General features: G+C 40.8%; 2 protein-coding genes across 3 annotated transcripts in view; one reads left to right on the forward strand and one right to left on the reverse strand.

The window, feature by feature from the left end:
* On the reverse strand, window positions 1-11,244 carry PECR (peroxisomal trans-2-enoyl-CoA reductase). 2 transcript variants are annotated; one of them, XM_015868696.2, is made up of 8 exons: window positions 11,076-11,244; window positions 8,614-8,747; window positions 6,248-6,413; window positions 5,500-5,581; window positions 3,933-4,029; window positions 1,836-1,946; window positions 1,259-1,370; window positions 1-1,142 (listed from the first exon to the last, which is right to left on the reverse strand). In XM_015868696.2, exons 1-8 carry the CDS (start codon window positions 11,113-11,115, stop codon window positions 1,054-1,056), a joined length of 831 nt encoding a protein of 276 aa, XP_015724182.1. In that variant the 5' UTR covers window positions 11,116-11,244; the 3' UTR covers window positions 1-1,053. The 2 variants fall into 2 exon arrangements, with proteins under 2 accessions (XP_015724182.1, XP_015724181.1); XM_015868695.2 differs by lacking the exon at window positions 11,076-11,244 and adding an exon at window positions 10,650-10,792.
* Window positions 10,837-15,633, forward strand: part of TMEM169 (transmembrane protein 169) — a 14,430-nt gene continuing 9,633 nt past the window's right edge. Inside the window, exon 1 of the mRNA XM_015868694.2 lies at window positions 10,837-10,940. The gene's annotated coding sequence lies outside the window, so the exon portion shown is untranslated. The remainder of the gene's footprint in view (window positions 10,941-15,633) is intronic.

A 15,633-nucleotide genomic window follows, 5' to 3' on the forward strand; every position in this document is an offset into this window, starting at 1 on the left:
TTTCAGTTGTTACAACAGTCATTTATTTTAATACTTTGATCAAAGTTATCAGACATGAGAACATTTGTCTTAAAGTAATTACAACAACCAGCCTCTTCAAGTAATATATTCTAAGACTTATTTGCTTGTGATTTGTTGGCTTTTTTTTTTAATGGAAACTCTCCATTGAGAACAAGCATCACCCCTGTTTCAGGAATGCTGATGAAAAAAGCTGGTATCTCAACAGCACATCAGTAGAGAAGACAGTGTGGATAGAAAGCATTTACACTGATAAACGTAAGATTCATAAGTTTTTCCTTTCACCAGTATAGCAAATTGCACAAAGCACTGCAATATACACTGCACCTATGCTTCCAGGTTTTGCTGTGAGATGATCAAATCCATACAGTTTTCCAAGAGTGTATTGTACAGCTTATTATTTGATTATTCTATCAACGAATTTAAGTGGCAGCTGCTCATCTCCTGAAGTCATTTTATCGGCAAACAACTGGAAACATCTGATACGCTTCATTAGTTTGAAGCTGTAAAAACAGTATTCCGCTATTTAACCGGCCTCTGCTTTATTTTATTTCCTCCCATCTCAGATAAGCACTTTAATCAATCCTTAAAATCATTGTGAGCATTCAGATTGTGGCTGAACTGAAACTATATACTTCTAACAGCCACTGCAAGGGTTACTGATGCAGGTACCAATAACAAAGACTTAAACTTCCTCCCCCAAATCACTCTGTGTAAAATGATTCTATAAAATTCTCTTCCTGTCCCTTCAGTTCAAAGTAGGTGTCTTTTAACCATTCCTGACTGAGATCCTTCCTTACTTAGTAGTGTCAATGAAGAATCGATTTTACACCTTCCAAGGGCCAGCAAGTGTTTGTTAGTGAAGATGTTCTATGGACCTACTCAAGTTTTAAACAGGAGAATGTGAGACAATGAAAACCTATGTAGTTATGTGAGGGGGAAAAAGAAATCATGTTACTGGTAATTGTAATACCAAGTTACAAAGTGAGATTATCAGCAACTGTGAAACCAGGAATAAAATGACATTTCGTTCTACTACAGCTTTGGCTTGAATTCACCAGAAATAAGCTTTTTAAGCATTTCAGAATTTCTTCCTTCTGGTGGTGAGGGCCATCTGTTGTGATCTGAGGAAACAAAACAGTGGGTTTAGCTGATAAAGAAAGTGGGCGTTTTGGTTTTGCATGCTCCCATTGCCCAACTTCAATCACGGTAGGGGCATTATTTTTAGCCCATTTCTTACCTGGTATTTCTAAGCTACTGCCATATAAACTTTGGCCACCATCTATAACCATGGTTATCCCAGTTATGTAAGAAGCAGCTGGAGATAGCAGGAAACACACTGCAGGAGAAATCTAACAAAAATGACAATTTCAGTCCTTCTTAAACCTCTGGCCATCAGTTATGTCCAAGATGTTCCTAAAAATGGACACAGGCAAGGCACAGCTCTGATTTTTACTCAACTATCAAAGTCCCAACAATCTTAAAACCACACTTCCAGCTACCAACACCAACAAGGTAAAAGCTGAGCAACGGTGAGCTTTCAAGTACTTTTAAGATACACCTTTTCACATTAATCCTCCCCGATTAAAAAAACCAAGTCAACTTTCCCAGAAACACAGGCCAACCACGAGACATTTTAGCTACAACAGCTAAATAAAAGTCCCCCAGTTGACACTACTGCACATTTCTACAAGCTTTTTCTTTTCTTTATACTACACCAGTTGAAAATCAGGTCCTTAATAGTCTCCAAATAATGAAGCGGTTTTAAAACAGAGACACAGAAGTAGGAACATCACAAATGTTCAGAAATACGTTACCTCCTCAGGAACTGCTGATCTCTTAGCAGGAACCTTCGGTATGCTCTTCAACCACATAATTACACCCTGTTCTCCATAGTTGGCAACAGCAGTTTCTGAAAATACTATTCCCTACATTAAAACAACAACAACAACAAAAAAAGTTCGCTTTCATATGTTAAGTTGTGATTAAATTTTAAGCTTACTGGGATTTTCTATGGCACTAACAATCCCAACACGACTTGAATGCAAGTATTTAACTTGGATGAAATAGTATAATTTACAAAAGAAGGCAACTGAACAGATAGTTACATCCCTGTTCAAACACACTAATTCACATTGTTCTAATCCTTCACCGCCACACCAACAACTCTTAAGAAACTCAACAACTGCTTTGAAATAACCAACATTTCAAATTAAATTGCAACAGAAAGCTACAGGAACCCCAAGAACAAGTTCTTATTGTTTTTGTATATAGTCTGCAATAATACTAGATTGACTTCATTGTGAATTACACAGGCGTTTTGCAATCAGATTTCAAACTCTTCCTACTGAGCTGTTATAGAAATCCTTGTTCTGATGATTTTAAAATCCAGCTTAAACTCCATAGAGAGGATGAATGCAATAGTAAGAGAAAAAGGGTTCTACAGATGAATTCTGATACAAAATTTCGGACTCAAGTTTCAATAAGACAAAAGCATTTGAATTTGTTCATTAAGAACCTTTCAGTATTTCTCTAAGATGTGAACAACTGTGTTTCGGGAGCTAAGGAAGAAGCTCGCTTGTAAAACTATTTTATTTCCTTCTCTACGCACACTTGCCCTGCATGTTACTATGCCCATGTGAGACAGCAAGTTCTGCATGGTTAATACAAAGTATGTTCACAAAGGTGTCAAGTATCACCCTAACTAGAAAATAGATTTTTGTCACTTGCATAATTAAAATAGCAAAAAAGCCAAACCACTTAAGTGTCTGCCTGCCAAAAATCTCATCTGACAGATGCTATAAAGTATAATGAGTATGAATCATTAGATAATTAGCATGCATTAAAAATATGCACACATACTAATGCTGTCCTCATTACTTATTTCCCTAAGTCTTGATAAATCAGAAAGCAAACAGGAAAAACAAGATAGTAGACCTTAATATTTAAGAAGTCACCAGAGTAGCCTCACAGAGGCTATTAAAAAGAGCCACTTCCTGGGTCTCCCATCAAGCATTTTGTGTTATGCCAGGAGAAAGCTAATGAGGTATTTTAGTGCAGGACATCTGTATACCCTGCTTCACCTCCTACACTGACAGGAAAGGGATCTTCCTTAAAAGATACTAATAAATCTGAGATTTACTAAACTGCAAGATGAGAAATTCCAAATGTGGCAGTAGCTAGTTAAATGTTTTCCCTTTAGTTTTCAAGACAGCAAATGTGAAAAAGAAACAGTCATTAGGAGTGAAGATAACTTTAATCACATTAGACATCATCTCAGACTTCAAAGCTAGGGCCTGTTTATAGCCCTGTAACTGCTGCATCACATGCAACAAAAATACAACTGGTGTTTTCACAAAGTTACTTATAACTGCAACATCTCAACTACTTCCTCAAAAACATGGCAGGCGTATTTTGCTGACCCATGTAGTGGCATCCTATCTGTGCATACTTCATAAGAAAAAAAAAATGAATTCCAGATGTAAAAATGTGTTTTCTAATTTCTTTAAGTGAAGATACATCTCCAACACTGTCTTTTCACAACTAAAACTAACCTAACTTGACAAGGAGAAGATAGAAACATGAAAGAACACATTCAGAGATTCTCAACATAACTGCGAATGCAGGCAGAAGCCACAAGCACAGATGAACCATATACAAAAAAAATTTGTAAACCATTTTCCCCACGTTTATCTCATTATCTAAACAACACAAAACACACAAAGCCCCTTGGAAAAAAGGGCATGTATGGAAAGGAAAGTGTGTGGGTGAAATGTATGAGGAAACTAAAAATTCATAAATAAAAATCCATAAACAGTTGGAAGCTCTACGTTTTGAAATCCCTTTCAGTTATGGAGCATCAACCATAAACACATATGATAGCAAGTTGAATCACATCACTTGCCGCTACTTACAGGAGCAACGCTGTTGATTCGCACCCCGCTGTGGGCCCATTCTAAAGCTAAAGTCTTGGTCAGGTTATCCACTGCTGCTCTTGCAGCTCCTGAGTGCCTATTAAGAAAAGAAAGCAAAAGAAGCACCTTTTCCCTCAGCTAAATGCTCAGTATTAATATCCCTGCAGCCTTACTAGGAAGTCAGAGTAGTGTTCCATGGCTGGACCAACCACTCAAGAGGCACAGCAATTTTCTAGTTCTTAAACAGTGAAGTTGGGGTCAAATTTAACAGACCTATGCTACAATTTCCTTAAACGAGTGTCAATTATGTAAGAATTTAGTTTGAAAGTAGTCTTACCTATCCATCCATACCTATATACAAGTTACCTGGTGAACTTTTCTCCAAGTTATTTAGAATTAATTTTTTACTCTTATATTCTTTGTTCAACTCTCCCATATTCTATTCATAGTGACAATTCAAACAGATATATCCAGAGCAAAGAAACTCAAATGACTGTAGCTTCAGCACCACCATGTGGATCTTCACATTTTGTACTGCTAAGAATAAGCCAGTAAGAAACTGAGATTTGGAAAGATTTAATCCTGAATGAGGCATAGGGAAGTTAATATAACACTTGTTCAAATTCTATTCAAGAAAATACAAGTGAATACACACAGAGTCAAATTAGAAAAAGTAGTTTCAAATAAGAAACTCAAACCTCAGAATTCTTCCCCTCTGGAAAATGCCAATGCATAGCATTCTCACTACATCAAATTTTCATTTAAACCAGTGTTTTCTGAAGAATATTTCTCTCACACAAGTTAAAGCTCTTGTTGGAAAAGCTTCAACCAGAAGGCTTACATCCATTTTGAAGGTAAAAAACAACGTGAACAAATACAATCAACATCTGCCTATGAAGACCCTCTATTTTCATGCAGACAGCTGTGATCATTTTTTGTCAGTATAGATGAACTACAAACATGACATTTTCTGTACCATTCCTCCACTCAATCATTATTATTGTTATATTATTATTATTATATATATTATTATATATATTATTTTTATATTATTATTATTATAGCAGAGGAAAAAAAAACAATTTCCTGCATTGGAGACCTTTCCATGCAAACATAGTAAAATGCTATGTATGTTCCTACTACAACACCTATCCCGCACCCATTTACTGTAATTATGTCATCAAGATCTATGCACTGACAGCAGAAGTAAAAAACCACCAGATGCCAAGCTCTTGCAAAGCCATCAAAACAAGTAAAGGTTCCATGTCAAGGCAACCAGTTCCACTAGCACCTTGTTCCCAATGAAAGCTTTGCTAACAAGTTCTGCTTCAGTTTCTTACAAAGTAGCAGAAAGGATCAGAGATATCCTTCACTCTTGCAGGCTCCATTGAATTAATAATGACTCCCACTCATTCAGACAAGTATTGCTTTCTTGACATTAACTACTGTATTTCTATTACTCAGCTGCTGCACATTATACACCTCTCCTAATCACAGTATTTAGGAGTAATGAATAGTTCTATGGGGAAAATACAGGAAAATGTAAAAAAAATTATATGTATATTACGACATTCCAGGAAACCCATTTCTCACGGCAGCAGTAATGTTGACAATGGCTCCTCCATGTTCCTGCATCCAGGCATTGTACACTGTGTGAAGGAGGAAGATAACCTATAAATACCTGAAGAAGTGCACACAAACAAACCTGCTAACTGGACACTAAATCTGGAGTCCAACTATAATTACGCTACAGACTTCCTGTGCACATTTAGATACACAATCTGCTCTTTGTACCACAGCCTCATCACCGGATCAGTCAGATAGCAGGTACAGTCTAGATAAGGCTCGGTGTTTGCCAAGAACGCTTCTTGTGGAAATCAAGACCTTGTACCTTCCATGCAAATTACTCACATTTCCACTTTCCTAATAGTCTCTGAGAATCACACACTTCATATTCATGATGAGAGCAAAGACTTCTGTTTTACTCAGAAAATATTGGCCACCAAAGTTAAGTGTTCTTCCCACAGACCTGTGAGTATCCAAACCAACTGATGCCTCCAAACCTCGCCTTTAAACTAGAGATTATTCCTCCCCTAAGCACGTACATGTCTAACCATACATTTGTTTATATGAATGATGTACAGCTTAATGTAAAGATCGATATGACATTTATGAAAACAAATATCCACTGTCAGATAAGTACGTGAAAAAAAGAAAACAGAGAAACTACATTTTCTTGCCTTCAGACATTGCTGTAAAAAAAGAAAAATAAGAAAACAACAAAAATCACATTATGCATAATGTTCAGTCCTCACCTGCTTTGCAGCAATAGAAAGTCCCTGTCAGATTTGTGTCTATCACAGCATTCCAGCCTTTTGCACGGATGGCTTCAGAAGGACTTGCGAACTGGCCCCCTCCGTTATTCACCAGGAAGTCAATCTTCCCATGTAGATTCAGTGTAGTCTTCACCAAAGCTTCTACCTAAAAGAAAATATATTTTTTAAGTGTGGCAAGGTGCTGATTAAGCTACATATCCAATCTCATTCTCAGACATTTTCTCTCATATCTGTTTCTACACGTAGGGAGGCAGTAGTAGCCTTCAGAGAGGGCAGAAGCTTGGTATGACAGGTTTAATCAGCCAAGAAGGATTGGGTTATGCCTACATTTGCTTAGGAAAACTTCCGGGAATAATGCAGGTGCTACATAAAATATCAGCACTAAAAGAAGAGGCTTTTCACTGCTGAGGACTTGCAAAAGCAAATAAAAAACTCTGCTGTTTAAGATCTACTGATGTACTCGACAAGTAAAGGATTATTTACACGAGATGCTGGAAGGCACCTATGGATTTTCTTTCATCTGACCCATATGCCTATGTTCCTAATGGTGACTGCAATGTCTTCTTTTAAGAGATTTATGCAAGTTTCAACAAAATCCCAAAGAAAAGGATAAATTAACTAAATGATGTTGCTAGTCAGGAACTTCCCTGGGTTTTGCAACTTGTGATAGAACAGTTCTGATAACTAAGCAAGCTTGAACTCTTTTACTTATGTTGAGACATGTATAAGGTCCTTTTCCCTCAATCATTCCTTAGTATCTGGTGTAAGAGCTGAGAAAGACGTAACGACTCATCAGAAATACTTACTAGAGGCTGTCCTCCCTACCTAACCACGTGCTTTAGTGAATGTTCGAGGTGATATTCCTCAGCTGAAATAAACTGAAAGCAGATAGCAAGTTTTAAAGCTGTAGGAAGCATACAGAACCTACACCTGAATATTTCACAAAGAACTACATAAAAAAGGGCTTTAACAGGATATTCAAAAAATGGCTTTGAACCCCTTTAAAGCTACTGCAGTTGTTATGACAAATCCTTACTTTTAAATTAAAACAAAACAGTGTTTTGTTTGGTACAGATATCTCACTTTACCATCCAAGCCCTCTTCTATTTTATATAATGTTATAGTTCCTATTAACTCATTTTCAAGTTAATGCAAAAGTAAGATTCACGTGCAGAAGGCTGTTAAGCATAGCAGACTATTCTCTGCAAGAACACTTTCAGGAAAGAAACTCTTCTCTTTCCTGTTGCTTTAATCATGCAAGTTACCCTCTGACATCTGTCACAACCTATTATATCATGCTGCTGATGCTGGTAAATACAAACTTAAAATTCACTGGTAGGTGAAGTGACATATTGCACAGCCTGAGGGCTCTTCTCCCTCAGGAAAAAGAAGTCTAAGAATATCATTGTAAATATTTTATGGCTTGAACTGTTCCATGAGGGAAGAGTTTTTATTTGGTTTATGGTTGTATGTTAGGATACTTCTAGAATCCACACAGCTTCTAAAGGTCATTAATATTTCTTTAAATTCTGGTAGATTTTAACAGAGGCTTTAAAAGGTTAAGAAAATAGTAGCAATTGATCACTGGAATGTTTTATAGCAGTTTTAGGTTAAGCCTGGCATGATGTTGGATTCCTAAATGTTTAATTGCACAGATTAAAACTGAAAGATGAATGCTGACTTCTGGAGAACCTGGATGAAATACTTCTGCTCCTGATCTTCCAGTTTTTGTAGCATAAGAAAGGAAAATAAAAATTGGCTGCAATACTAGGAGAGCACTTACTATGGACTAAGAGCAAAAGTTCTGCACACCTCAAATTGTGACCAAATGTGAAACGTAGATAAGAAAGTGGTATTTTTTCCCTTTAACATGGGCAAAACTGAAAATGCAGGGTACACCTCAGGTTTCCTTGTGTCAAGCCACAAGAATTGAGATACTACACTCTAACTTTTGTCTGAAGGAACAACTCTGAATGTCTCCACCTTCACAATTATTTGCTCTCTCACTGGTGTCACAGAAACGTGGCACAGAACCCCATGAAGTAGGCTCTGGGTCAGCTCTAAGAACATAACAGTTCCAAAGCACACTTCTCATGAAATAGTAGAAATAAGTATGCGTAGTTGGAAAAAAAATCTGTGACTAAAAATGCTTTATTGCTTAGTTACTATATTATCTTCTCTTAGAAAGCACACTTTTATTTAGATCAGTTCAAGTGTTTTACTGCACCTGTCCCCTGATCTAAGGTACTTCTGAAGCCCAGCAAGTAACCTTGGAGGTCTGAGGATTTATAGACACAATGTACTCCTTATGTGTTAAGCCCCAGAACAAGATTATTAGTTGTTACCTCCTCTTCTTTACGGATATTGCACTGTATAGGAGTCACTTTGGCAGGACTCACTGAAGAAAACGCATTATTCAGTTCTTCTGCAGTGGCTTTTAATCGGTCAAATTTACGAGACGCAATAACAACACTGCAACCTGTGGAGGCAGAACAAAAAACCTTTCAGTTTGCAGTCAGTATTGCAGGTTATCCTATGCCAATAGTATCGAGGAGATATCTTGTAGGATATGCATTTACTAGTTACTGTTGTTAGTTAGTTACTGTTGTTAGTTAGTTTACATTGTAGAAGATACAATGAAGAAATTCTTGCTAGAGAGAAAGGAATGACTGTTGCAAGACGCTTCTTAGCAACAAGATCCAGAGTGCCACGCAAAGAACAACCAAGATAAAAATGGCAACGTTCACTCTCCTTCCTGCAAAAGGAAAGACAGCCTGTGAGCTGCAGTCAAAGTAGCTTTTGTACATGACCTTGCCTGTCTCATTTCACAATTATGTGATTTAAAGATGTTTCAGCTGGTCTTAATTAAAAAACCTTGCTCCTGAAACTACAAAGATCATCTTACTATGACTCTATCCATAATTCTGACCAGGGGTGAGTAAATGTAATGCTCTGCTTTATAACCCTACAGTCTCTAAGGCAGAGCATGATACAGTTGTGAGATTAATTGTTATATGCAGATTACAGACAGCAGGAACAGAGGCTTCCCCAGGGCATTTCCACTTGCTGTATAATCCCAGATCAGAAAGGAGAGGAAAAAAAGCCTAGTCAGGTGCTCACTTTCTGCTTCTGGAAGCAGGACTCATGCATGTAATTACCAGTAAGCACTCACATAACAAACAGACTAGTTTGCCATCATCAGAGGACTAAAGATAAAGTCCAGTCTGATAATCATCACTACAGACTAAAACAGATCCCACCAAATTAACCCGTAGTACACATCTATTAGATGTGCCATTTTGGCAAGGTGGGAGGCCTTGTTCCCACCTTCCCCCTGATATAGCCTTAGCACTCCAACAGAAGCCATCCTTTCTGGTGCTCTTCTGCTTAAACATAAATGAATTCAAAACACTAAACCAGCCAAAAAAAAAAGTTAACATGTTGCCAGGTGCTTTTTTTCCTTTTGTTGCTATTTTGCAGTGGAATTTGGCCTCTCATGTGATCAAACAAACACCAGAATCAACTCAAAATAACTTGTGGGAGTACAGAACAGCAAGCTGTTCATTTGGCTCAGGCTCTCTCCTGAAACTATACATAAAACTTATGTTAAAAAAAACAAAAACAAAAACAAACAACAAAAAAAGAAGGATGCGCTGCAACTGTGGATCTCTAAGAGAAGGGCCTTCACCTTTGATCACCAGCCATCTTGTAATAGCACATGTGAAGGTGTTAGACTGAGGTCTCCTGTTTTTTTTTTGTATGTGAGGGACTCAGCCACCTGCACAACAGCCTGAGTTCACAAAGTAGCGCATATAATCAGCTATTAACACAAAATACTAACTTACTATAGCATGTCAGTGTTAATTTATAGCCACTCTGCAGAGTAATGCCCAGCAGAAGCCAACTTTTGTTCAGTACAATGATGTAGGAGGGGGCAGGTTCTAACTCATAAGGATAACAGCATCTATTGCACAAACTGTTATTGCTTCAGTGAAGTCTGTATTTATTTTCAACCAAGAATGACCACAACATTCCCTGCCATGGCCAAGGTGGGCAGGGACAGATACACCTGCAGACAAAGGGTTTAAATCTCTACAAAAGTCCCTGAAGGAAGCGGGTTATAAAAACAGCGTGTGCTGTGACCAGCTAATGCTGGTCTGCTACTGCTCACAGGTATTTGCTGTCCAACCAGCCCTTCTTCCAAAACAACAGCCTGAAGTGCACGGTATACTCAATGGCTCCCAGCAGGACAGACCTACACCCCGTAAGCACACCACAAACCCACTCACCGAGCGCTACGACCGCCGAACGCCCTACACCCCTTGACCCGAATCCCCACGTCGCTCAAATCCCGCACCCCTACAGCTTCACACCCGCCCACCTAACGCCAGCAAGTCGGCGGCGATGGCCTTGCCGATGCCGGTGCCGCCGCCGGTGACGATGGCCACCCTCCCGCTGAACAGCCCCGCAGCCAGCAGCCCGCACCGCGCCGCCATCTTCCCCCCCTTGCAATCAGAGAGGACCGACACCGCCCCGACATGTGACGCGCGGCCCCGCCCGCACCGAGACCGAGCGCTGGGGACGGCGGCGGGCGGCGCTGCGCGGGGCCCCGGCGGCTCGGGAGGGAGCGGGCCGTGCTGCGGCTCCGGGGCCCCGCGGGCGGAGCGGGCAGGTAAGCGGCTGCGGGTGTCTGCGGGGCGGGATGCGGCACCTCTCGGCCCCGGGGTGGCCCCGCGGTCACGTCTGGCGGTAGGACCGCGTGGCGATCAGCGAGCCGAGCATCCCGGTGACTCGTGGTCACCCGTACCTTGCTGCATCCCTGCGACAAAGCCTCCACCTGGCTCCATCCGTAGCGCGCTGGCTTTAGAGAAAGCGTTTTATTGTGTTGTGTTCTATCCCATTGTGCTGCGTTTCTGTTTATTGGCGAAGAAAGTGTACTTTTCCTAGCTCTGCGTGTTCTTCCATGTTGTTTTAGGTCTCCTGAAGCCCGCAGTGTCCCCAACAAAGCCATCTTGTGCTCTGATGCCACAGCCGGGTTTTCTTATTGAAAAACGCTCGGTGTGCTCAGCTGGCACAGAGGGCAGCAGTCTGAGTCTGCCCCGTGATGAGGTGACCGAGCATCTTGGTGCTTTGCAGGTGACTTTAACCAGCGCTGATATACTCACGGGTACGTGTGTGATGTATGTCCTTCCACGCATCTCCTGTGTCCTTTTCAATAGATGTTCCAAAGTGTATCTTTTGATCGCATCCTGTCACTTTCCCCTTAGGAGAGGTGGGGAGAGAGGATAGAAATGTGTATTGATGAAGCGGGAGATTTGCCGTGTCTCTTCTGCTTTACTCACTTGTTAAGTGGTGTCGTTTATTTTTCCCAGAGCACATTTATAATCAAAGAAAATTGCAAGATAAGCCCTTTATCCTGTAGTTTGATTTCAAAGGAAGGTGAATTCCCTCCTTTGACGTGTGTAGGAGAGGCATGAAGAAGTTGCGGCCTGTCCATGCTCACCCAGCAAAGGGTGAGAAGCCAGAAGCAGATCTCTGCATAGTGACTTAGCCCAGTGAGGCACCAAAGCTGCCTTCGGTTTGGGTTAAAATGTTCAGAGTACTTTGATGTCCTAAAGGCGTTACATGCAGGAGGCATGACACAGTGAGTGACACTGCAAGATTGTTTTTTTCCCCCTCTTTCAATCAACTTCCTCAGTCTGGAGGCTCCACAGATCCCCATTAATTGTATCTGGATGCCCTACATATTTAAGGCAGGCTGTAGCAGAGAGATCTTTAATTAATCCCAGGGAGAAGCACTCACTAGTGATAGTGAAATGGATCTTCAAGCCTCATGCTGGCAGGGAAAATCTGGCTGGGTACGGTTTGTAGTATTTGCTTGTTAGATTTTGTGGAGGGCCCAGTCAGAGGGTTTTTCTTCCACGCTGAGGTAAGTAACTTGTTTCCTATGAGGTTTTGAATGAATTTCTCAATAGCCATAGAAATGCCATAAAGAAGAGGCTTAACACATTAGGTAAGGTTCTGTGAGCGATGGGCAGGAGGATAAAGGGGAAAGGAATAAAGACCTAAGAGTAAGGGGGCAAGAAAAGGAGGCAGCCATTCCTTAGCGCTTAGCCCCTTCTGGTAGAAGATCAATCCACAAGCTGAGCTGAGATAACCAATGTTCACAGAGGTTTTGTGCAAGTCAGTGGTTTCTAGCAGCATTGTGTGGGTTGCCTTTGAAACAACAATTCAGGTTGTATCTTTGCGTGTGTTGGTTGTACTCCTGTGTTTTAAATTCAGAATGATTTAAGCTGAAAAGAAGAAAATCTTATTAATGGAAATCAATTTGAATCTTCTCTTACACTTGTGCTTTCTTATTCACAAAGAAATGTTCATTTCCTTCTGCTGGCTGCATTAAAATATGATGGTATGTCACTATGCAGCTGTAGCAGTGAAGTCAGGAAGAAGAAAGCGACTCCTCTATATTATTCTATACATTTAGTGTGTGGATTCTTGATTTTTGTGTATTAGAAAATAGCATCTGATTAGACAGATTTCTGTGGTTGGTTTTTTTCTTCTAACCTGAAATATGTCAGGTTGCATCTGGGAGAAAATAAATCTGCATTTAAAGCCTCAAAGCATTCATTTGCTTTCTTGTTCTTTCTTAATGTTAAAACCTGCTTTCTTTTCAATTTTCCTTGGTGCATCCATCACCTCAACATTAAGCACTGAAAATGACTCTCTTAGGGACAAGAATTCATCAGTAGTTGTTTTGTTTCTGTTTGTCAGCTCTTTGGAGTTGTGCAATTAGCACATCATTCTTTAGCATCTATTCTCATATTTATAGATCAACGGGAAAAACTAGCTCTCCTATTTTTTTTCTGCTCCCATATTGTCTCAGCTTTGAATGAACCGGTTCAGTTTGTTGAGATGAATAGGAAACTCTGCATTTTCAGAAAAGGCTGCTTTTGTCTAAAGCCGATTTTGTGCTTTGCCAGCCTATGGCTCAGCTATTCAGCTGATGACATCTGCCAGTCCAGCGCTCTGCCATGCTTTAAAAATCCAGGCAGAGCATTTACTGCTTTAATATTCCTTATAGCCTGCAGTCCTTCGGGTGGTTTTGTGCAGTCACTCTGTGCCCTCCAACATCTAATAATCTCTGTTGGCAAGGAGGAAGGTCTCAGAGTTGTTAAATACCAACCTGATATGGGCTCTGAACAGGACAGAAACCTCAGTGGGATCCAAATCCGGACCAGTAGTACCACAGAGTGGTAAAAGCAGAGGAGATTTAATGAAAAATATCCTAGTGCTCGAGATAAAACCTTACAGTCAAAAATGGTTCATGACAGAGTTTCTGGTAGTTAGCCTGCAGAAGAAATATCAGGCTCCAGTTCTGGCTGCTGCTGCTTTTCCAGACCCCGCTCCTATGGATACTCCAGGTTTATAGAGTATAACAACAATCGTTTCTACCCCGCTATGCTTATTACAAGAAATATCGGGACTGAGCCCAAGCTGAATGAAAAACAGTGTGAGTTTCTGTTCTCTTACCTCTCTGGACTCTTCTATGGGAATCACACAAAGTGCCTCTTTGGAAGTCCCTGCCATTCTCACCTCCTGTCTGTGCATTCTCTGCTGTGGTTGTTGTTCTTTTTCATCGTCTCCTGCTGGCACATAAGAGCCCATCACGACTTCTGGTTTCCTGGGCAGTCCCATGTGATGGTCAGGTTCTCTGGCCAATCCATCTTTTCATGAGCTTCCCCACTGGGAAGGGACTTTGCTCTCCAGGATATCTCGGGGGATGACAGTCTAATTAGGAGATAATCAGGATTTTCAGAGCACATCCTCTTTCTTCAGTATCCCTAGGAATTTCACCCAGTGATTAAAAAAAAAGAGACCATACTGAAAGTAGAGTTTGTAATCATACAAGATGTAGAGTGCCAGTATCAAATAGCTTGAAATTGGTTTGTAGCTACATGTTCTAAATAATCACACACCCCACTGACACCATGTGATATTGAAGCATTCATTTGTCTGCAATTGAAAGTGCTGCATTTTTAATATGCTGGCATCATGGATCTGTATCTGCTCTTGTATCCAATTGAGAGTCCCCTGAGCCAACTAATTCCTGCTGCTGGAGATACTGTCTGAGTATCTTAGATTATATTTACTGTGCAATGCATTAAACAATCCTGAATCGTTCCCAGGGGACCTTCCAGTTCTCTCTCTCAGTCTGCCTCTTTGGCATCTTCTGGGATAAAGCTGAGTGTTACTCAGATAAAACTCTGATCTGAAGCCCTTAAATGTCTTGACCAAACAAGAACTCAAAGATGTAGTTTTGGGAAAGTATTTTTCAGATCATCCTTACTCTGGTTACTGAGTCTCTGTTACTCTTTTCTTGGCATCTGCTTGAATGCCTAGAGGAGGCACAGCACCAGCTTGGTGTGTGGAGGAAGCTCTTGGTGCATCTTCGAATCCTGCTTAATATAAAGCCTTCCAATTGGGGATATATCACAAAAACAGATGCTATGACAACCCCAGCGTGGGACATTGCTATGGAAGCAGGACGCTGGTGTGACTGACTTGTTTCCACTCATCCTACGGTACCATGTAGTCCAATGAGGTCCAGGTAGGTAAGCCAGGAATTACAACAGGCGTGTGCTGTTTCCAGGTGCAGGATGACCCAGTATGGGCAAATGCTGAAGTGAGGGATAGCACAGGGGAAGAGAGAGCGAGCACATTTGTTCTTTATCTAGAGATTCAGGCACATCTGTTAGATTTATTCAAAATGTAGACCTAAACCACTTAGACTGCTTTGTGGATTTCAGACCATCCTCCATTTCCAGACTTAAGGCTGGCAGCGTAGAGTGTCTTGCTGCAGGTCTGTGCCTACCTGAAGACCTTACAAGCCTTCTGAATGTACGCCATTTTTTGCTCTAATATCCGCACTTGCTGTTGTTGTATCTGAGTGGATACTCATTTGCTGTGGCCTGAGTCCTTGCTGCTTTGCTGTCTTGTCATCCTAACACAATTCAGTGGAAAGCTCCTCTTCACTGTTATTTTAATTTTGGCTGTATCTGTAGAATGCCATCAGCAACTGTGTGGGTGTTTCACATAAACAGTGGAGGATGGCAAGGAGAGTGATGGTCCTGAGCCATAAAGCATGGCAGCGCAGTTGGCGAGCCCTCCATCCAAATCTGGGCAACACTGATCTTGCTGAACTGCAGCTTCCGCGTGGGTGCATCTCTGCTGGCCAGGTTCTTGTCACTAAGTGCATTGGTCCAGAAGCTGCTCACTAATCCTGCCTGTTGACAGACAGAGCCATTTGCCTGTGATAAATCAGGATGCCTGAGTGTGCAAACTGTGTCACTTGCTTGCTCTTCCTT

This window comes from Coturnix japonica, chromosome 7, assembly GCF_001577835.2.
Source record: "Coturnix japonica isolate 7356 chromosome 7, Coturnix japonica 2.1, whole genome shotgun sequence".
NCBI classification, from domain to species: Eukaryota; Metazoa; Chordata; class Aves; order Galliformes; family Phasianidae; genus Coturnix; species Coturnix japonica.